We start from the raw sequence: 22,417 nt of genomic DNA, 5'->3' as shown, positions 1-22,417 counted from the left end.
TAGATGAGGAAGCAGAGGCTCAGAAAGGTGAATCTCTTTCAAGTCACACTGCTTTTAGTGGTTAAGGTATAATTTGAATCCGTTTTTGCTTCACATCCCTAAGATGCTAATACATTATGTAAAAGAGAATATTAACTATATAACGGAAAGCAACAATAAGCCACCTATCTCAAAATGACCAATTGGTTTTGAAAATTTCTGGGCTATATATATGTCCTCCTTAAAAACATTTAAGAAATGAAAAAGTGTCATGGTAATGAGAAATTGACAAAAATGACTACTCATTATTATGAGGCAGAAAATCTCCACAAGTTTTTAAAAACTATATTATTTTTTACTACAAGGCCAAATCATTACCTGGCCATAAAGCGCAGATCTCAGACACAGCACGCACCATGCTCCCACCTCACAACCACTCCCTCCCTCCTCAGCAGACAATGAGAGTCAGCTTTATTAGTCATGCTCCTTTTCCTAAGAGATCAAGAAACAAAAAGCAACGTCTAATAATCCACGGACTTTAGGCTACACTCTTGAACCTAGTAACATTCTGAAAGCAGATGCTCAAACGTTAGGTGTTACTGAAGATACAACTACCAAGAAATAAGTAGACAAATGCATTTAATATGCTGTGTCTCTTGTGTAGAAAGGATTTGCATTTCTTAAGTCTATCAACTAAAAGAGAAAGGAAAAAATCTCAGAAGAGATTTTCCATACCACCAGACAAAAATATTACTGCTTTCCAATGCTATTTCTAAAGCTCCAATTAGACAGTGTAACTCCTCTGCATCTACACACTTCAGTATTTCAGAAAATGTCTTCCACCAATTACCAACCCAGAGTAAAACTGAGCCAGATAATCATGTCTCTCATGATATATTTCCCACATACCCCAGGGGTCTCAGATAGCAGAATGAGATTACAGCATACAAGAAACGTCCATTTTAAAATTACTAGTCCTACTTAGGACAAGCAAGCTTACATTTCAACAACGGAAAAACAAATTAGAAAGCAACCAGCAAGCCCAAAGCCCAGCTGCAGCTCCTTTGTACTAGATACAGATTTTAAAAACCAAAGATACAAGAGAACAAATTGTAATTTATAAGTATCCTTTACAGCATTTTGCAGCCCCACTAAAAACATAAATTTTAAAAAGACTATCACACACAAATAAGAAATCAGTCCAAAGAATAACTGTGGTTGTTTCAGGAGGGGAAGAAAAAAATCATTTATTCAGAGCTGCTGAACGCTTTTAAAGAATAATCAGTGCCGTGTACGAAAAAGCATTAAATATTTTAATGACGCCAAAGGAATCAAGTAACATGTGAATGATAATCCAGTACATCTGCCGTGTCCGGTGGACAAACAGGTTCCACTGTCAACCTCCAAAAGGATGTTTTGAAATGAGGAGGAACTTTAATGAAGGAAATCATCTCAGAACGTTTCGTTAAAATCAGGGTTGTATTTGTGAACTGAAAACAGAATGAGGTTTTTTTCCCCAGAGTAACTGCATTTAATTTTTTTAATCGCCTTCTTTCTTATAAACGAATCCAGTCAACCGGTATCAAGGCTTGATATGCAAATAGACAGGGATGCAGTGCAGAACCTCCCTCCCCTTCCCACTCCCCTCCAGTAATTCCTTTCACAAAGCTACCGATACAAGCAGAGATGCTATCTGAAATGAAAACTTCCTTTCATTCCCTAAGCTCAAGAAAGCAGGCTCCTCAAGAAAGCAGAATCACGCTCAGCCACCCCACGGAACCTTCATTTTCCAAATGCCCGATGTTTCCAAAATACAAGCTAGATACCCCGAGACAGTAATTCCCTGGGCGCTTCACAATCAAAGGGAAAAATAAAACCGGAGAAATAAAAAGGTGGAAAAAGAAAGAAACAACTTGAAAGCCAACCACCACACCCTCAACTCCGCGTTGCAACCCGTGTGCCAGGGGCCTTTACCTTCATCTTCCATCGAAACTGCACTTGGGTTGATGGCTACAAAGTCTTTAGTGTCAGCCGCGGCCACACTGGGTAGAGGGAGGAGATGAGGAGGACAAGAGGAGAAGCCCCGGAATCCCAGGCTGTCACCCCCGCTCCCGGCCGCGCGGCCCACGGCTGCTCCCACCACCCCTAGCAGCAGCATCTGCAAGAGAAACCGGGAGAAGCGGCGCTGACGGGAGCGCCAGGGAACCAGCCCGCCGCCCCTCGGGAGCCCGGACCCGCACCCGCCCGCGGGGCCGCGCCCCGGACGCCCCCCGCCCGGTACCCCGGACACCCCTCCCTCAGGACCTGGAAGTTTCTGGAAACGGGGACCGGGAAGTATTCCGGGCACCCCCCTCAAAGCCCCAGACCCCTTCCGCAGGCTGCGGGGGACTCACCCGCGGGCCCGCGGGAGCGCCCGCGCGGCCGGGCGAAGAGGAGTGGCTAGCCGAGGCGGCGCCGGACGGGAGCCTCTCCCGGCGTGAGGGCGGCGACCCGAGGCAGGGCGGGCGGGGCGGGGAAGGGGAAGAGGTGAGGGCACCGGTCTCGGGCGACCCGGCGGCTCGGCGCGGCTGCGCTGGTCGGCTCCGCCTCCGCCTCCTGCGCTCCGCCCTCCCTGCCGCCCGCCGCCCGGCGCTCCGCGCACCCCCGGGCCCGCCCCGCACTCCCGGGCCCGCCGCGGACCAAGCTTTGTCGCCACCACTTCCGCCGCCAGGGGACGCGCGCGCACGCGCACTCGCACGCTCGGGCGGGGACGGCGGAAGTGAATGGGGATGCAGCCACCCGCCCTCCTGTCCGCCGGCTTGGGGGGCCCCAGGCTGAGGGGCGCGGGGTCCGCGGCCCGCCCTGCGGCGGCTTCCCGTCGACCCCCGAGACGCGCACCCCGTTTCTACGCACCCGCCCGGCGCGAGGGTCGGAGAGCTGCCCGCCCCCTCGCGCCGGCCGCGCGTTCTCTGGAGGGTGCTTGAGCGACCGAGCGGCAGGGAGCCCCTCCCGCCGGCGGCCGTCACAATCCGGGCAGGCGACGGCGAGGGCCCCGCGGCCGCCCGGCAGACCCGTCACGGCGGCCCCGCGCCCACGGCTGGGCCGCGTCCTCGCCGGGCGACCTCCCGAAGTTCTGGCCCGACGAGGGTGTGAGCTCTGTGCCAGAGTGAAGCGGGCAAAGAGCCGCCTCCGAGACCCCGGCCTCGAGTGTGTGGGACGCGAGAGCCTGGACAGCCAGAAGCCTCGCGTCCCGAGAGGGGAGCCGAAGAGCCCCGCGTTCCCTGCAGCCGCGGGCTCCATCCTGTCCACTTGAACGTTTCACGCGCTCAGCGCCTAATCCAGACCCACAATGAGTCGTTTTTGACGGACGGCTTGACTTTCCTAAGACCTGTCAAGCCAGACGTGCAGTGACCTTAAGTCCCGTCACACCCAGATCCGCTAGAGGGCAGGCCCACACCTGCTGAGATGAGCGCATCCTCCAAAAAAGCCTGGCGACCATGAGAGAAAGGCCCTTCCTTAAAGGCTAGAGGTATTTTTTTCCATCGACAGTTACACACAGTTGAACATTTTGCCCCTTATCTCGGGTCCTTTAACGTATCCCAGTATGCTTTCTGACCACGTGTCCAACGTCCAAATAAACAAATGGACCGGTTACCTGTTCTCCTGTGTTTGGTCCCAAGTGGAACTAGTTTAGGATCAAAAATTTCTGGCAGCTTTATAGATTTACTTTTAAGAAACATTGAGGTCACTTTTAAACTTCAAAAAAGAAACCCTAAAAATCAGGAGAAGACAGATTTCTAGTCTCAGAGTTAATGTCTATGACCCACCTTTGGCTTGCTGCATGCTTAATGACTTTGTCTAGCGGTGTTATATGTAAGCCTGTCATTGGTACAGCAGTGAATGTACTGTTGTCTCTTGCTCAATGTTATAATCAATTTGTAATGATTATTTGTTACTATACTTACCAGACCTTGACACCACAGCATCATATTAAAAACATAAGAAAGCATCTAAATTAGGAATCGTACAGATGTAGACATTATTAACATATGATTTTACAAAATGGAGGGTAATTTTCTATTGGATTGTTTTAATTACCTCCAACATTTTATCTGAGGCAGCATTTCAAAATTTCCTGTTGTGCACTGCAATATTCCTGCATTAACACTGAATCCCTAATTAACTACCCCCCCCCCCACCATGTGGGTTATATCTGCAGGAACTTATCCTGGAGTTATACTCTTTGGCTGCCTAAATAATAAAGCCATTATTCCTATTGCCAAGCCAAAGAAGAAACTGGATAACACCAGCATTGACCAGAAGAATTGTTACATACTCATCCTTAATGCACTGTCAGTCATCTCACAAATTCCAAGGTTTGGGAGCAGCAAAAAGCCTTAAAGGAGAGCTATTTCAGCCACCTAGCTGATCTGTAAGCCTCATAACATCTCTCTGCAGAGTGATCCTCTATTCTATCCCTACACACCTTTTCCACCAAGCTAGCCAATACCTGTAGCACGAACTTTGACTTCCTACAAATATGAAAGATAGCATTTATTAACAATATGCAAGCTAAATCAGTGGGCAATGCTTGGGCCACAAGCTTCAGAAATCTTCCTTCTCCCAGCGTCTCCTCTTCTGACCAGCTAACCTCCCATGAGACTTTTGTGTAGCAATCTCCATCTCCTCATCTCAGGGGAAGGAGAATGAAATACAGGTAGACTGCATTACATACATACGCAAACATACGCATCTACGTGTGTATACACGTTCACATACATACATTCATGGGGTTCTGTATATAGATACAGGAATAATAACTACCATTTTTTCCCTCAAAAGACTGTTGTGAGGATCTGATAAAAATGAAGACAGGTTGTGAATTATAAGCATTGCAAAAGTTTAAGATTGTCATACAGAGAAACGAGCAAAAGCGTGGACTGTTACTAGCTAGAATGAGACTGATGACAACAAAATGTATTACATTTGTTTCATTTTAATTCTTCTTTAGTAATCAGTGCTCTAAAAATCTTTCCTGTCATTTTGCTCTGAATATTTAACCTGCAAAATTAAATATATCTCATGGAAAAAGTAGTCACTCATGAACAACAGAGGGGAAATTTGTCAGGCATCTCTGCTTGGGGGAAGTATTACAAATAGGGAAAATTGAGGAAGGACAGACATGATGTTCCAATTTTATTTATACTGTGCCTTATTACACAAAGGAAGTGAGGCATCCTGTTCTTAATATCAAATTTGATAGCTGGCATTTTTAGAAACCTGGATGATAAAGAAATATGTGGCCTTTAGGATTTAAAATTAATTTGGAAAAGGTTATTTAAAAATCTTTCCTTAATGTCTTATTTTAAAGACTGTTGTAACACTGTTTTAAGTACCAAAGTTTAATTATTAAGGACTTTTTACCTAGCTGCAAGAAAAAAGAGTTGTCATTTTTAAGTTGAATATTTTAAAAGCATATAAAGCTACAACACTATATTTTTACAAGTTTACCTACTTCAGCAGAACAACAGAAGCATTTTCTTTTTATGAGATAAAGGACATTCTAAGGGTCAAGTTTGGGGAAATACCGAGTCATTGCAAGAAGTGTCATATGAAATGAGTGTCATAACAACCATCTGTCAGAATTGCTGTAAATCTAATCAGTTCTGTGTCTTAGCTGTACTGAAAGAGTAAAAACTGGAAACAAAAATAAAAAGCAAATGGGCTCAAAAATGAGCAAAAGAAACTAAGAAATTTAAAGTATACTCTTAATTTTTATGTTTAAAGAAGTTTATTTCAAGTATGACTCAATTTCCCCATCGATGGGTTCTGAGCATGTGGTGATACCTGGAATCCTTGGTATGCAGTGCTGCCTACCTTCTGGGCTGGAGACAAGAGTAGGTGCGGTGCCGGTAAGTGAGGGTGAGAAAGGGTGGGAGGAGGAGCAAAGTGAGTGTGAGTCTCACTTTCAAGAGCCGACTCTGGACTTTATTATTTCCGTGGAAAACAGACGTAGACTATTCCATATTACATACACCCCAAGATTAGTTGAAATAAAAATGCACCCTTTAAAAAGATATTCTGTCCAGCTTCCAAACTGGCAAAATGCATTTCTGTTCCCAAAATATTTTATCTGTAGTAAATATATAAAAAAGATCTATTGCATAAATGGATAATCTGGAAACTAGCCATCATAAATAAATATTTTTTGCTAAATGAGTAAACATAATCCCAACTTTGACTTTGATACTTGCTTCCTATGATCAAACTAAAACTTGAGCTTCTACTTTCCTGTAAAGCAAAGGAAAGTTAAGGGATTTTCAAAGTTGAAATGAACTCACATCTGCAAATACCAGAAGGGCTAGCTAGGACACCTTGAGTTGAATAGAAGTACTGATCATTGCAAGAAGTGTTCAATATTGAGCACTGCCAACAGCAGATGAAATTTCACTCTTGGATTCTGAACCCAGATAACCATTTGAAATTAAAAGATAACAATGTTGAGGTGGTTGCTTTCACACAAGTAGGAAATTTCAGCTGAGTTTGTGCTTTGGATTTTTACGGAATGCGTATCCATGCCTGACAAAACCAAGAGCACTGTAATTTCCAACACAGTCTTCAGTTATTTCCTTAGGGACCACGGCTTCTACTCTTAATTCTTGGATAAGACAATTAGGAGACTAGGTGTAAGCACCAGGCCTTAGAATAGGAAAGTAAGTTAAATTGCTCCTGGCCAGTATCTCCTACTAACTTTGAAAGCCTTACTGATGGGTTGGTTGTCATAAATAGTTGAACTTATTGGACAGATTCCATATTAGGTCTGCTGGCCCCCTGCTGTGTTTGCAGTAATAGCCTAGCCTCCTCCCTCTGTTTAAATGCTTTCTCAGTTTCACATCAGGGACATTTTCAGTTTCTCTTTATTCCGCTGCACACCAGGGTCTGAGACAGCTTTGGGAAAGGCGGCATTTCCTCAGACCTCCAAAATGGTACATTGTGCACTTAAAAGTTTTCTACCCAACCATTTTCTAGAAGTCAAATATTTTTTTGCAGAGCTTGCATCTTTGCCTGAACTTGTCCCAGGTCCTTCCAGGACCCCTGCAGAAATCACCTCTCTCTGCCGTGCTTCCTTTTGTGAGACCGAATGAGAAAAAAGGCACCAAAATGCCACTATGATAATAAATTATAGAGGGAAATCCACAGCACAGAGATTGCCAAAGCTCTGTGAAGATCCTGAAGGTTAGCCCTGAACAATCAAGCAAAAAGACCCTACTCCCACTGCGCACCCTGCACAAAATAGGGAACCCACACCAAAGAGATCGTTCTCAAGATAGATGATATAAAAGGGGAACTGCAAATTGGAGGAAGGAGCTTTCGCAACACGAGCAAATTGTTAAAACTTTAGGTTAGGAAATTCATCACTGCAAAAGAATATCAGGTGGGAAATTAGATTAGCAGCATTTATGGTATACCCCCAGACAACTTTATATTGCCTTTCTAGGTTATAAAAGGCAATGTTTATGTAGCCTATTTCAAAAGATGCTTCAAATAATTTAATATTGCCAAATGTCCTATATTTGGGAGGATTAGCAAAACAGGGATTCTGGAAAGGAAGAGCTTTCTGCAGGCCAGGAGCAAATAAGCTGAAGTGCAAACTTGGGGCTTGAACTGGCCCAACGAGCCCACAGTTCAAACCATTGAATGCAAAACTATTTTCTAAGAAATTGCTACTTCAACTCCTGGTGTTCTAAGTGGGTGGTGTCCCACCCTAGAGTGTTTAACAGGGAGCTGACAAACTAGAAATGGCATCAGGCCCTGTGAGGGGAGTACAGGGACCTCTGTTACATTCCAAATGATAAGGTGCATCTTGTAATCAATGTTACAGTGACCCTCAGGCACCAGCTCCAGGACCATTAGTCTAAGCTAGTGTGTCGCATAGTGTGGCCCCCACCACCAGCAGCCTCAGCACCCTTGGGAACTTAGAAGGGGTGTGCATTGTCAGATCCCACCCGGACCTACTGAGTCAGAAGTTCTGGGGGTTGGACTCAGCAATGTGTGATTTAACAAACCTTCCTTTCCCCCCATAGCTCTGAATGCTGCGGAGTACCTGGAGTACCGCAGACATTACCCCTCCTCCTCGTGGAAAAGCAAACCCCAAGGAGGGCAAAAGAGTGACAAGAGGAAGCCAAGTCCTTTAATACAAAATTAGGATAACAAATCCACCAACCCGGGGGGCCCGGCCTACCACAGGACTTCCTTTACTATGAGATAACACTTATTTTCTGTTACTTGTCAGCTGGAAGCCACCTAATTGACAAAATCTTAAATGAGAAAAAATAGTTTACTTTAGATAAATTGGTTAAATATTAGTTGGCTGATGCTTAGGCTGCTCCTACACAAGTTAAAAGAATTCAATATTATATGACATATTCAAGTGTTAAAATGTTAAACTACTTAAACTGCCAAAGGCAATGTTAATCAATGGGAAGTTACAGAGTAAGATGTAAGTCAAAAGCGCTAAACAAGAGAGTGTTACTGTTTAAGTGATTTCCATACTAGCACATAAACTAAAAAATTGGCTATTGATTGCAGAAGCTCCTCTGACGGGTTTTTCTCATTTCAAATTAGGAGTATTTTTAAATTATGTAACTGTCCATTATACATGGAAACTCATTAGATTTAAATTTTTTAATTTTCTTATATAGTTGTATGCCCTAATACCAGACTTTTCTTGCAAAATTCTTCAACTAATGACTATTTAGTGATAGCTTCTAGTATGAAATTGCTAGAATTAAATTAAGTTTACACCTTCCTAAAGTATGACAGTCATTTTTCAAGACACTTGACAAAGATCTTTATTATTATGAGGTTTGCAAATCAGCTTGATTCTATTTTCTGACTGAAAGCAGTTAAAATGCTATGACATTAAAAATCTACTTGTATTCTTCTGTAGTTTAAATGATTAAATTGCTCATTTTAACCCTAGAAAAGTGCTTACAAAGGTAAAGATGCCAACATTGCACATTTGATTAGCAAATTTAAATTACTTTTAGGGAAATGAGAGTCAATTTTCAGTAAACAGCCACCAAAACTACACATTTGTTTCAGGTTTTGCAGTTGACATAATACTTCCAGTGTACATAATTAAATTTACTCCTAACAACCCTGTGAGGTAAGCAGACTAGATCTTGGTAATTGCTTTTATAGCTGACCAGGCTGAGACCCACGGAGCTCCTCGCACAAGAGTGACTCACTGTTTGGCATCAAAGCTGGGAGTCAGATTCCCATCTTGGCTTAAGCTCCTGTGATGCTTCCACAGTGACGCTTAGAGAACGTGGGGCTGCTGCCCTCCTTACTGAACCACCTCTTATAGTTTATCATTTTGTTTTGTTAAATTCCTGCATCTTTCAACTCAGTGGGGCACCCTGAAACCTTGATAGCCGTTAATTCCCGAGCCTAGAACATCTGCCCCTCAGCTCGTTTGATGACATTCAAGAGTGTATTAATTCATAAGGACTTGGTTTTAGAACATCCCTGGGCCTTGTCTACCTCTATTCATTGGTTCTTATTTAGGCCTGGGACTCCATCACTGGGGAAATCATGCTCCAAGCTGAAGACGTTATAGAATCTCTTGGATTTATCACCTCAGAGTTGAAAGTTACTGTGAAAATGGGAGTGTTATAAGTAGATAATCACAGACAGGCATTTTAGAGAGATTGTTCGGTAAGTAATTGAGGCATGTTCATTAACATGCTTTATTGAAAAATCAACAACACATGTTAAACACATGTTCTAAGATTCTAAGAGCCACTAAACAGTATTAGGAATACCCTGATTTCCTCTTACCAAGTGGTAGAAATTTTCTTTATTCAGAGTCTTTATAATTATATTTATATATTTACCAGAGCAGGGGCCAGGGAAAAACTGAGAGATTTATTTTTAATGTTAAGACCTCATAATGGCTTTAAATAGGATGGAGGGCATAACTATTCCACCTTTTTTATATTCCATAATTTAAATCAGTAATTAAAATTGTCAGTTACTACATCAGTTTAATCAGTAAACAGCTACAGAAGAAGGAATTAAAGAGATAACATATTTTAGAGTATATTCTTATAGCGAAGACCTCTTATAGTTGAACGACTTCTTGGTTACTAAGCATTATGTAATGCCTCCAGGCCTGGGGCAACTGTGGTTGAAAGTGACCCTTAGGTACCCGTGAAGTTGTAAGTCATCATCACTGTCCCCCTGGCTTCAGCAATGACTCTCCATCTTCTAAATGGCACATGTGCTATTCTTAAGAAGGTATGGCAACCCCTGTCCACTTTGATTTTAAAAATATGCTCCATCAAATGATCTACAGTAGTGGTTCTCAAACTATGGTCCCCACCATGGAACATTTTTTAGAAATGCAAACTGGGGGGCTCCACCTCAGACCTACTGAATAACAAGTCCGGGAGTAGGGCCCTGCGTTCTGTAGTTTAGTCCTTCAGGTGTTAAAGTTTGAGTACTGATTTCCAAGAGACAAAACTTCCATGTAGAAATATTTTGGTTGTGCTCATTGTCCTCAATCCTGAAGAACAGATTGAGAGTGTGTATCAAAATTTTAAACCTCCTCTAGCATTCTTTAATCATTTAGGGCTTTGAACTTCTTTGAGTAGATACCTGTTGGCTTAAAACCAGTTATTTTAAAAGACCGAGCAAGAGAAAAGGCATTGAGCCCATAAAGAGATCCTGCTTCTCCCCTCTTAAGTAACCCTGAGCATCCCATCAGCCCAGCCCTGGTCAGCGGGACAGGGGCAGTGGCAGCATTGCCAGCTATGAAGTTGGTCTTTGTTTTCTTATTTCAGGTCAGGACTTTGGAACCATGCTTCTTTGACCAGGTGTCAGAGCAGCACCGGTTAGGTGGAAGAAGTGGGGAAAGCTTCATAAACAGAAAATGCCATTCTCTTGAAACACCGTATTCCTCAGGGAAATAGTTTCATCCCTTAAAAACACCAACAAAGAAAATTCAGGTGTACTTAGAGGCCATAGTCTTGTCTGGTGGTAAACAATATAATAGGAACAATGGTACAGGGCACAGGTATAAGGACTGCCTACACTTAAGGACGGTTCCTCATACAACAAAGGAAGGAGGAGTAGATGAGTCATGAGTTTCCACTAAAAGGAAAATATACACGAGAAAGTTGGATGTTCGAATACGTTACCAGTGAGAAATCCAACAGAAAGGTGGTTTTATCGAGAGACAAGTTATAGTAACTATGTTATAATTGCAAATAACAGATGAGTTTGCTGAAGCTTGATTACATCTTAATGAATTCTTAAAGACTTTCTTTAGTGCTGCTATAATTCTGCTACTGTGTAGTCTTTAACAGCAATAACATGCTCTTTCTCTACGTGTTAACTGGCCTGCTTGGAAGGGTAGTAAATGGTGTATTTAATATTAATTAGCCCACTATAAGAGTTTTGAGATCTATTGTATTTGCAAATAATCCTGTTACAAATAATAAGTCTTCGCAAATATAAATGGTAGGTGGCGGGGGGAGCTTTGAGTTTTAGCAGTACCAGAACATCTCCATCTCCACGGTGCTATTTACTATAGAACAAAATACACTGAAAGAACATCCTCTACTTCATTCAATAGGTTTGGGAATTCACACTGCTCACGGAGGACCTCATTCATTACTTTGGAAGACGCCCTATGGCATGGACCATCACGTATGGTGGCACAACACCTTTTTTGTTTTTAATACCATTCTTCTAGAGCTGGATTTTCTTGGAAACCAAGGAAAAAGAAATTTCAGGGCCCCTCACTTGCAGATGCCCCTTAAAAGGTCCTACAAGAGACCCGAGCAATCGTCTCATGGTTTGGTAAAATTAGCAAAAGATGTTTTAACTGCACTTGATTTTAGAGCAATGCTTTTGCTGACTTGCCCTCCTTCACACTTCTGTCGGGTAGCACTGGAGCAGCCAAGGGCAACACTTTGGATCTGGCTTAAAGGAAGTTGAGATGGGGTACGTTTAGCTTTCATTTGGATTTAGTGATGTATAAATGTGGCTTGTAGTCATGTCTGTGTAGGGTTAAGTTATCGCCAGCTGTCCTGGCAGAGAAAGGACGTGTAGGAATAGTCCTACTACCTGCTGCACTAAATCACAAGACCCGATTCCTCTTTACATGACTGTGTCCTGTGGGGCCCCGCACCTGAAGTACGTGGGTGGTGAGGGAGAAAGAGAGCCAGAAGCTAGCCTATGGAACTTTTCTAGACTCTTAATAAAAAACAAATATAAATTAACTATGCTAGTCGTACCTGAATTATTGTTCGATGATCTCTTTAGAAAATACTAGAAAATAATTTTCACATGAAATGGTTGTGATTAATGACTCTGTAGCCCAAAAATGTAGGATCAAAACATTATAGGATACGTCAGTGATTTAGCAGAAGTGCTTGCTTTTTTTTGGATTTTGTGATGTTTGTTGTACTTTCACTCTAATTTGTAATTTGCTCTGATTTCTTATTCCATCCTGTGTCCTCACTTTGAATCTAATTTAATATTTACAATTTTGTATTCTTTTTCTTAAAAGAAGTTTCCCGAAATTGAATAACCTTAACGCAGATCTCCACCTGAAAGGATTTAAGGTGTCTTCCCTGCACAATTAGTTATGGTGGTTTTATTTTTAACCCCCTTGTCCTAAGTAAATAAAATGCCAAGGGTAAAAGGAAGAAAAGAAAGGAAGATGCAAGGGGAAGAAGTGGAGAAACGGACCCCAAATGGGGAGGTAACTCAGTAGGAGGCAGTGAATCAGGCTGAGGAGTCAGACAGGCAAACCTGGGGTAAAGTCTTACTGCCATCACTTACAAGCTTTGCCCAAGTTATCTCACCTCTTTAAACTTCAGTCTTCTCATCTATAAAATAAGGGTGATACCACGAATTTTGTAAGGTTATTATTATTAGATTAAATGACAATGCATGTAAAGGACGTTGCCAAGCGCCTGGCACATATAAGGCACTTAATGAAAATTTAAAATTCCCAATTCTTGAATGCATAATCCAAGTTGTATTTCTTGAAAAAAAAAAAAACTTACTAATATGCTGTTTTTAGGATGAGCAGGAAAGAAAGAATTCCATCATTTTTCCTGCTCTCTTCAGAGCAAATTCTGAGCAGTACAACATATGTGGGAAGCTCATTTCTTTCTCTGTTAAGGCATGGAACTATTTGTACAAGGTGAGAAAATACATCATCTTCCATTCTGAACAAAAGTTAGCAAATAAAATGGTGCACACAAACCGTCTAAGAAGTGGAATAGGATAGCAGATTTAGGAATCTGCATAAAAAACTACACTGTGTTTCACAGAAAAAGGGTTTTACATTTGAGTTAATGTGATTATTCCAAAGACAAAGGATTTGGTGTCCATCCATTTCCTGACTGCTGTGTTTCCAAGGCCTCTGAGCACAGTAGATTAGGAGAGTTTAGAAGCAGATAACAAGATTAGAAGTAGCTCAAAAGTCAACTCAGGGTGCAGGTGTCTCCAGGTATGTCTAACACTTCCTGGCTGTGATAATAATGTGGACAAGGGTGGAGCACCTTCAGAAGGGACGGTAATGAGCAACGACATTGTCAGCATTAAATGCAGGAAAAAATGAGTTGAAGGTAAAAGAGGCTTGAGGTTGAGGGGAAAAAAGTGGTTAAAATGCCACAAAACCACCTGAAGTTTCTCAGTGTTCCTGTTCATCAGTGACTGCACAGGTATACTTAGTTTTTTATCCTTATACTGGAGGGGGTTATAAAGCCTGTAAACTGTGGGCGCCAGGAGTTCAGTGGTGGATCAGGCTCAGCAAAGCTAGTCATTGATGTGAAAGCTTTTCCCCTGAGGTGTTGTCTGGATATAGCTGTTTCCTTTCCTTGATGGAGGGTGACATGCTACCTCAATCTCCAAAGACTTTTTTTTCTTTTTCTTCTTCTTTTTTCAGCTTTTGTTGTTGTTGTTTTGGGGGTAATTAGGCTTATTTATTTATCTGTTTACTTGTTAATGGAGGTACTGGGGACTTGACCCCAGGACCTTGTGCACAATGAGCATGCGCTCTACCCCTGAGCTATGCCCTCTCCCCTCTGCCCTCCCCTATCCCAAGACATCAGATTCTGTCTTCTTTGGCCTCAGATTCCAGAGCGGCATGACCAGACTGTGGCATGCTTACCACTAACCAAGTAAAATAGCTGTGCTGTAACGGAGGCACCTGGGCCTGGGTTGTTCCTAAGGTGCCTGAGTTGTCCATCTTTCTCTTGCTCTAGAGCTGCTGCACCAGAATCTCAGGGCTGGAGGGGGCCTGACCGGTTGGTCATTCAGTCTTCTCTTCCAGGATGCAGAACCTGTCCCTTCAACATCTCCCGAGGAGAGGTCACATACCCTGCCCTATGCAAAAGGTGGCCCATTCCTGTACCTCTCCTTTAAGGTAGTGTGTCCTTATCACTGTGTCACCTCTCCCAGCAATTCTGCCCATTCGTTATGGTCATTTCCTCTGGAACCTCCCAAATGCACCTCCATTTTCCTCTATGAATTAGCCCGGGGGGGGGGGGGTCTTGTGAAACACACAAGAAACAAACAAATACCAGACACGGAAACAGCCAGATCCCAGAGCAGGATGGTGCATCCTCTCTGATAGGGAAGACCATTTGGGGAGAGGGAAGGACATGGGGGAAGGACATGGGGTGGGTACTGATGGCTGGAGGGCTATTCACCCTCACGCAGGTGCTTGGTCTCAGTTCTCAGGCATTTACAGGTCACGCAGTGCTGCAGACAGTATTTGTGTCCCTCAAATACTTGGGCTGAAATCCTGACCCACAGTGTGATGGTGTTAGAAGGGGCCTTTGGTAGGTAACAAGGTCGTGAGAACAGGGCCCTCATGAGTGACATTAGTGACCTTATAAAGGAGAAGCCAAGGGGTCCCTCCTCCCCTTCTGCCACGTGAGGACACAGCCCAGAGGTCAGCGTCTGACACCAGGAATGGGCTCTCAGCAGACAGCAAGTCTGCCGGCCCCTTGATCATCGGCTTTCAGCCCCAGAACTGTAATAAATAAATTTCTGCTTTTTATTAGCTATCCAGTCCATCAAATTTTGTTATAGCAGCCCGAACAGACTATGGCATGAGGAGAACAATTGGAGGCTTTTTTTGGTCAATAAATAGCTCTTTTTTTCCCTCCCTTCAGATAGAGGAGACTGTCATATTAATGTTATATTTAATAGTCACAAATATTAAGGTTCATCTTTATATTATCACAGCAATTTGTCATTGTTATCTGTGTATAATTGCACAAATTCCTCCATAGGCATGGGGCAGAATCTCTGCCCTCTGTCTTAAATTCTGCAGAGATCTTCTTTTCCTCCTGCTTCTGAAGAATTAAAGCTTTCTCTCTACCCGGGCACAAGGACATGGGGCAGATGCCTTTAGTTTTCCCCTGAGTGACGTCGTGTAAACTATCAATAGCATTTCATGACTTTTTTTTTAGAAGCTTTTAAAAATGGCTAAATTTGTTATACTCTCAGGATATAAGCAACTCACTGTAAGGAGTTAAAAATCTTAACATTTCTTAAACCGAACGGTAGTGAAATTTCTATCATTTTACCTAGAGAGGAAACCTGCATCAGTAACCCACAAGCCTACGTCATGTTCCAGAGCTCAGCAAAGTCTTCCTGGGGCGTGAAGGGGAGTCTTTAATTTTTATATTGTTATTCAGAGCAGGTATAAGTGCCAGAATGAACAACTAAGTTTCTAAGGTTTAAATTAAACCCAAATGCTTAATTTAACAATCCAGCTTTAACGTTAGCATTCATTAGGAAGCAAAGCAAGAAATGAAACTTCAGTGATCCTGTTTGAACTAGAAAACTTTTCTTAAGTCATTGGAGAGAAACCTTAGAATAGCCTCCAGAACAAAACTGGGTTCCAATCTTTAATTAAAATGTAGGTGCTGTACATACACCCGGCCCCCAGGACCACTCTCATCATTTTAAACCGACCAGGACAGGTCTTGAGCCAGATGTACCTGCCGTGACGGCAAGTGCATCATAAATACTTGAGCACAGCTCTTTCTTCTAATTGAGACTGTAAGCATCACTACACCTAATTCATTTTGACATCCTCATCACCTATAAAAATGCTCCACATGCAGGATATGTGAAAAAACTTGCTTAATCATCGGAGGAGTTAAGGAATTTCACAAAACAAGATGACAAAGCAGAGCTCTATTGTTGCTGCATTCAGTCCTGGCCAGGTCAACATTTGTGTCCCTGTTTACGTAAGGACATCAGTGGTAACATGATTGCATTTACAGGCAAGAATACAGAGAGATAGTAGACAAATTATGTGGATTTATTTTGTTGGAAGATGGTATTATACCAGTTCAAGGGTCTAATTCCAAAAACATATATTTATACATAGCTATTGTACAAGCCCCCTGGCCCTCCTCGTTTTAAGCAGAGTTACCATTAAATAGGTAAGACATGTCAGGTCAGCTCTTACATGTTATTTCTTGTTCAGAAAGAAGTCTTTCTACTTGAGGGAGCAAAGTTCCCCATCATCCCGAGTTCCTGTCTATTAATTAGTCTTCTGTACTTTCCAACCCCTCGTCTGTGGGACACTCGGTGTCCCACTTGGTCACCCAGACACAGAGCACATGGAAGAAGAGATTCCAGTCTATGAGATCACTGCAGAGCAGTAGAAGCTGAAGGACAAGGGCTCAAAAACAGCAGGCCCTCCTCTGTCCCAGGCTCTCTTCCGGTGGTTGCTTGTTATTGGCAAGTTGACCCTCAGGCATCAGCTACCCTCTGGACGTAGCCGGTAGAGTTCTTTTCTCTTTGCCTGGTAGTCACATTGCCCTTTTCTACACCCCTGCTAGACTCAGCGCACCTGGGAAGTCAGGTGCACTGGGAGTCCTCTAGGCCAAATTCCGATGCTGGCACTGAAACAAATGGACCTGTGACCTTGGGCAAATCTCTTAACCTCTGACCCTAGTTCCACATCCGTAAAATAAATTACTCTACACAGTTTCCCCTCGATCTCACCAGCCTCTGCTTACTGACTATAACAACCCTATTTTCACCATTTCTTGGCCTCACCTGCATAACAGGGTCTCAGTCCCCAAATTCCCCAACATCCATGTTCACTCACTTGGTTATACAAACTCATCACCTACTATGTGCCTTATTTATGTTTGCCATGGGGGCTAAAATAGCAAACAAAATCCATCATGTTCCCTGTTTTGGGGTGAAATAAGATTTCTGTTTAAAGAAGAATATTCAGGAACTTAGATTGTAAGGTAACAAGAGTGAACTCGGGGATACACAGTCAAATGCTGTTGCTAAGGTCCAAGCAGAAATGGTGTAGCAGGGTTGGGCAGGGAGGGTGGAGGATTCAGGAACTATTCCAGAAGTAGAATTGTCTAGGCTGGTTTAAAGATGAAGGGGAGATGTGGGAGAGAAAGGGGTGTAGGGGTGACTCCCCAAGTATCTGGCGTGAGCTTCTGTGTTGACTGATGGACATGGGGAGGAGCGGGTTTGGAGTGAGGGCTTGTGACTTTGACACGTTCAGGCTGCAGCATCCTCAACATTCAGATGAGTTGTCAAATAGACAATTGGATACACAAGGCTGACATGCACCAGGGTAAACACACGGTAGATGTCAGCAAATAGTGGGTGTCTGAAGCCATGGGAATGGAGGAGCTCACTCGGGGAGAAGAGACTATCCCACGTGAACTCACGGTCTTCTCTCATCGTCCGGCACTGGTGCCCATGAGTAATGCTGCTGCTGACCCCCGTGAGCAGCCTTCCCTGGGGGTTCACAGGACACTCCATCCTTCACAGGGCTCCCTGGGCTGAAGCCAGGCTACCATCTGCCCAGAAGTGGAGCAACCTCTCCCTCCCCAACTCAGAGTCCCACCTGGTCACCCAAGACGCAGAGCAGACTGTCAGGACAGCAGTATGCAAGACAGTATGGCCCGCAAGTCCCTACATTCCCCTCAAGCTCAGACGTCGACATCCGAGCCAGAGCCTGGCTGTTCCCACTGGGCCAAAAGAAGGTATCTGCAATCATATACCCTTGTGCGTGTGTTCGGTAAACCCGCCAGAGCTCATCTGAGAACCCACTGGGGCTCAGGCTAGGTCCCCCCAACCACCACCATTAGAGCACCATTTGAATAGTACTGTTTGGAAATTTTTCATCATCAAATTTTCCCAACCCTCAGCATGATGGATGACCTTAATCTTCCACCCAGCTGGGGACTTGGCTTTGTGAAATGCCTGCTCTAGTGGAGTCTAGGAGTGCAAAGGATGAGATATTTGTTCTCAAAATGATAAATAACCTATTCACCTATTGATGGCACATCATAATAAAAGAAACAACAAGAACTACCAAACAAAGCAACCCTCAGGCCAAACCTTGATGTCTATATGACACCAAGTGCAAGGGGAGGGACACTAAGGAGAAGCTTTAAACCACAAAGCACCTGTGAACAAGGTGAGTGTAACATGACCAAGACCAGGACACAAGGGGACCCTCCAGGCCCGTCAGGAGATGGCGGAGATGAGAAAGGAGGCAGTGTGCCTGTGGTTCGGGTCACTCCTACACCAGCCTGTGCCAGGCTCCAGGGTGGGCACGAGGGGAGAGAGAAAAAGACGCACCCTGGTATCAAGTGTGGGGGCATGCATGTAGACACGTGGCTTACCACACATCATCAGTAAGTGGCTCTATTAGAGGCAGACAGAATATTCTGGTAAACAAGGGGCAATACTTCACTCTTCCCAGCAGAACTGGAGAAACTTGTTTTTCTCTCTTTTTTTCTCCCTTACTGAGCCCATTTAACCTGTCTTGGAAGAATGTATCCATAATCTCCAGGTGGGCGAATTATAAGTGAAAGACAGAATTCTAGGCTGGAAGGAGGAGCGTATTTGAATGCACAGAGGTGGAGAAGCAGATGGTGTGCCTGGAATAATATTCTCCAAGAGTGTGAATGCAACCGTGGTGGTACCCAATGGTGCCATTTTACACGGCATGTGGACACTGTAGTAGATCACAGTGAATTGTGTGGACTTGAAAAAATTGTCTATCTTTTAATTCCCTTCCATTCTTGCCCAGGAGAATTTCTCAGTTGGCCACTAGGATACTAATCTCCTAAAAGCCAAGTTTCCTTCTTAACAATAGAGCAGGCTTCAGGCTCAGAGATTTCACATCTAATAGTATTTAGCTAGAATTTAATATTATTTTGCTTTTATTATTATATGCTTCTGTTTGTGGCAGATGACAGTGGTTTTCCATGTATAGCAGTAATATAAAAGGTTCTTTCTAAGCAAATGTAAGTGTAGAAAGTGAGTGATCTAAATGCAAGTATAGAAATCTATTAAGTCCATCATGCAGGTGGTAAATACTCGTGGTGGGAGGGGTACCTGTGGTATGTGAGTATCTGACGTGTTGAAAATACTCTCCAGAACAGCCGTTTGCTGTGCTGCTGGCTGGCACTAGATTGTTGTAGATCAAGCATGGTCAGACGGGTCAAGTTTAAAGCCAGGCAGACAGTCTCTAATCTTCCCTCAGTACTTTCTGGCTGCATGGCCTTGGCCAAGGCCTCTTAGCTCCTCGGAGTCTCACTTCCCTCATCGTCGTAACGAAGACCAGCCCCCAGGGACTAAGGGTTGGAGACACCCAATATCCAGGCCCTAACATTCTAGACATTACTACCCTCCTTTCTAACTTTCCAGCAAACTTCCCAAGGTTAGCTGTGATTGGCTCTGACCTCATTTCTCTAATTCCGGGAGACGTGATGTCTGCAGAGCTATTAACTGGTCTCAGAAAGGATCTGCATATATTACTTTTCTTAATTTCTCCATTAATTTACATGGCAAGCTAAGAAATCAGCACAACTCAGAGCTGCTCCCAGGTCATCCCAGATGGCTGTAAACTGGGGAGGGGACCACCCACTCAGTCCAAGTCAGAGGACCCATGTTAAATTCTAATAGTCTTCTGATTGCATTTCATAATATTTAAAAAATTAACAAAAAAATTAACTGTACCAGCACTATAGCCACCTCTGCGAAAATTTATAATACTGAGAAGGGGGGGCAATCACTTAATCTGCATTCCATGGTTCCAGCCCATCCCTTCAGCCACCTCTCCCTCCCCGTTGCTGCCCCTCCTCCCCCTATCAGGAGGCCTGAAGAGGCCTGTGGATGTGGACTCAGCCAGCGTGGCCGACGGCTCAGAGCACCAGCACCTGGGTCTCCAGCTTTCCACTTCAAAAGCGAGCACCTGCTGACACTTGGAAACCAAGAGATCTTGTGATCGAGACCACTTGCCTGAGTCAGAGATAAACTGGAACAGCCCAGCCCCCTCACTGAGCACAGCCTGAATTTCCAGTGCTTGTAAAGCCATTACAGCACGACATAAGCGCGGTGTCCCCTCAAATAGGAGTAACAGTTTTCATTTTTCAAATCATGCATTGACTTTTTGGGAAACCTGTCATTAGAGGATTTTCTGTCTGCTGACCCTTGCTTTTGCGTCTTGGCAGTGTTTTATTAAGTAGGGCATCTCATGCAAATCCAGGGCATGGGTACCATCTCCCCTGCAGTTTTGCGGTCCTAGTTACAAGCATGATGTGCATGCAATTTATGACTCTTTGGGTCTTCAGCATGGATACACTTTATCTTACCACCGCCGTGCTTTTTCCTAAATGAGCCACCAGATTTAAACGGATCCAATACAGCAATTTCTTCTTACCATTTGGTTCAATTCAGAAAAGCAGTTTTTAGAAATGCCTTTTTCATAGATTGTAATGGATAGATAGAACGATGTAAACCTCTAAACAATAAAATGAATGCATGATTTTTAAAAAGAAATGATCAGATATTTTAACAGTTTTTTTTTTAATGTTTATATTCCCACATGCTAGAGTCTACTAATAGAAACCCTAACTTTTGATTGGCTAAAAAGACTGAAAACAACCCTCCACCAAAAAAGTGACTAATCACTTCTGAATGATTTTCACATTTCACATTCATGATTCATAGTGATCTGTTTAAGGCTGCCATACTTACAGCCTACAAAGTGTTTTTTGTTTTTCAAATCCTTGTGATGCCAACATAGCCATAAAAATACACAGAAAGACAGGTGTATTTCTAGGGCCTGATACTCTTTGTCGAGATATTAATAGTTTTAAAATGTTGTATTTGAGGCCCTGGGAAATTATCAAGGAGTCCAGCCTCTGACTCTGAGTAGTCTAGTGTAGCTGTTCAGAAGAAAAGCAAGAGGTTTTATTACAGCACTTGAGCTTAATCACAGGATCTAAATGTTCCAAGTTCAAACAAACCCCCACACGCCTTGCTCCTCTGCCAAGTCTGAGCAGCTGAATGCAGGTGCTGACTCGCGCCTAGAGACAGGTAAACCGGCAGAAACTGAGTCACCAAGTGCTGTAAGAGCAACACCCTAAGCAAACACCCATCAGCCCCAACAACAATGTAAGCAAAATGATACCTGTTCTTCGGCTCTTTGGTTTCTCAGCATCGATAAATATTTTCTAATTGCATGGAGAGGATATTTTTTGAAAAAAGAGAATCTCGACTGAGGCAACAGATTATCCATGGTGAGGAAGGCACGGAGACGCTGACTCGCCCCTCCCTGTCAGCACCGCATGAAGTCTAGACACTTCACAGTTCCTCTGATGCCTAAGGATTTGCTTGTAGCTTGACCACTGTCCTGCAAACAAAGCAGATATTCCCCTCACAGCTTCCTCTTTGGGGTAGAGTTCTCAGTGAAGCCAGGCAGCCAAGGTCCAACACTGTCTAAAAGCGGCCAGAAACGCAACCAACGCCCAGAGGGCAGCGGGAGCCGAGGAGTGGAGGGGCTGGTCCGCCCAGTGCAAATTGCTCAGTGGATAGTGATGCGACTGTCCTATTTCTAGCAACGGCGTTCTGTTGCAGGCTGTGTTAATATTAGCTAGCTGTGACTTTCCACACCCACAGACTCTCGGGAGGTTTAATCTTAATTCTTCCGACAGCTTTTCTAGCTCTTAAAGAGGACATGACATGTGTTTTTTTTTTCCTGTATACTTCCAGAATTCTTATCAGCACAAGCACATGCAGACAAGCCTCAGCCGCATCTCAGCTCTAAAGTGTTGAATCATTCAGTCTTGAGAAGCATTGTTTTAGGAGATTTCTTTAAAAAAAAAAAATCAACAAATTACTTCAACTCTTCGTTGTCATTAAAGGGTTCAGTGTCAGCACTGAAAACGTCTGGTTTACACGGTCATGCATTATGCAACATGCCCGGGAACCAGATCCTTTTTCTTAACTGAACAATAGCTTCAAACAGATTCTGTTCTGAGTTAAAAGGCTTCTCTCTTAGAATCCTTATCGCAAAACCACAGGCTGAACCCAGAACATTAAATTTCCCCAGGCTTTGTTCTGAGTCTAAGGAAGAAAA

At 43.5% G+C, this 22,417-nt stretch overlaps 1 protein-coding gene across 5 annotated transcripts in view; it reads right to left on the bottom strand.

Moving 5' to 3' along the window:
* The window catches only part of ATP2C1 (ATPase secretory pathway Ca2+ transporting 1), a 123,890-nt gene extending 101,983 nt beyond the window's left edge, over positions 1–21,907 (bottom strand). For 2 of the 5 annotated variants that reach the window (XR_004323359.1, XM_014565727.2), the window contains exon 1: positions 21,470–21,907. Coding sequence is in view for 4 of the 5 variants with exons in the window: in XM_014565727.2 (XP_014421213.1) it covers positions 21,470–21,577 (108 nt within the window). In the remaining variant the exon portion in view is untranslated. Of the gene's footprint in view, positions 1–1,953; positions 2,138–2,283; positions 2,306–2,372; positions 2,515–21,469 lie in introns of those variants that run through there. The other 3 variants (XM_032489359.1, XM_032489369.1, XM_014565725.2) reach the window with 3 other exon arrangements.
* Between the last annotated feature and the right edge of the window lie 510 nt (positions 21,908–22,417).

This window comes from Camelus ferus, chromosome 1 (genome assembly GCF_009834535.1).
Source record: "Camelus ferus isolate YT-003-E chromosome 1, BCGSAC_Cfer_1.0, whole genome shotgun sequence".
Taxonomy (NCBI): domain Eukaryota; kingdom Metazoa; phylum Chordata; class Mammalia; order Artiodactyla; family Camelidae; genus Camelus; species Camelus ferus.
Note: the sequence above shows the minus strand (reverse complement) of the source record. Positions and strands in the feature narration are given on the sequence as shown.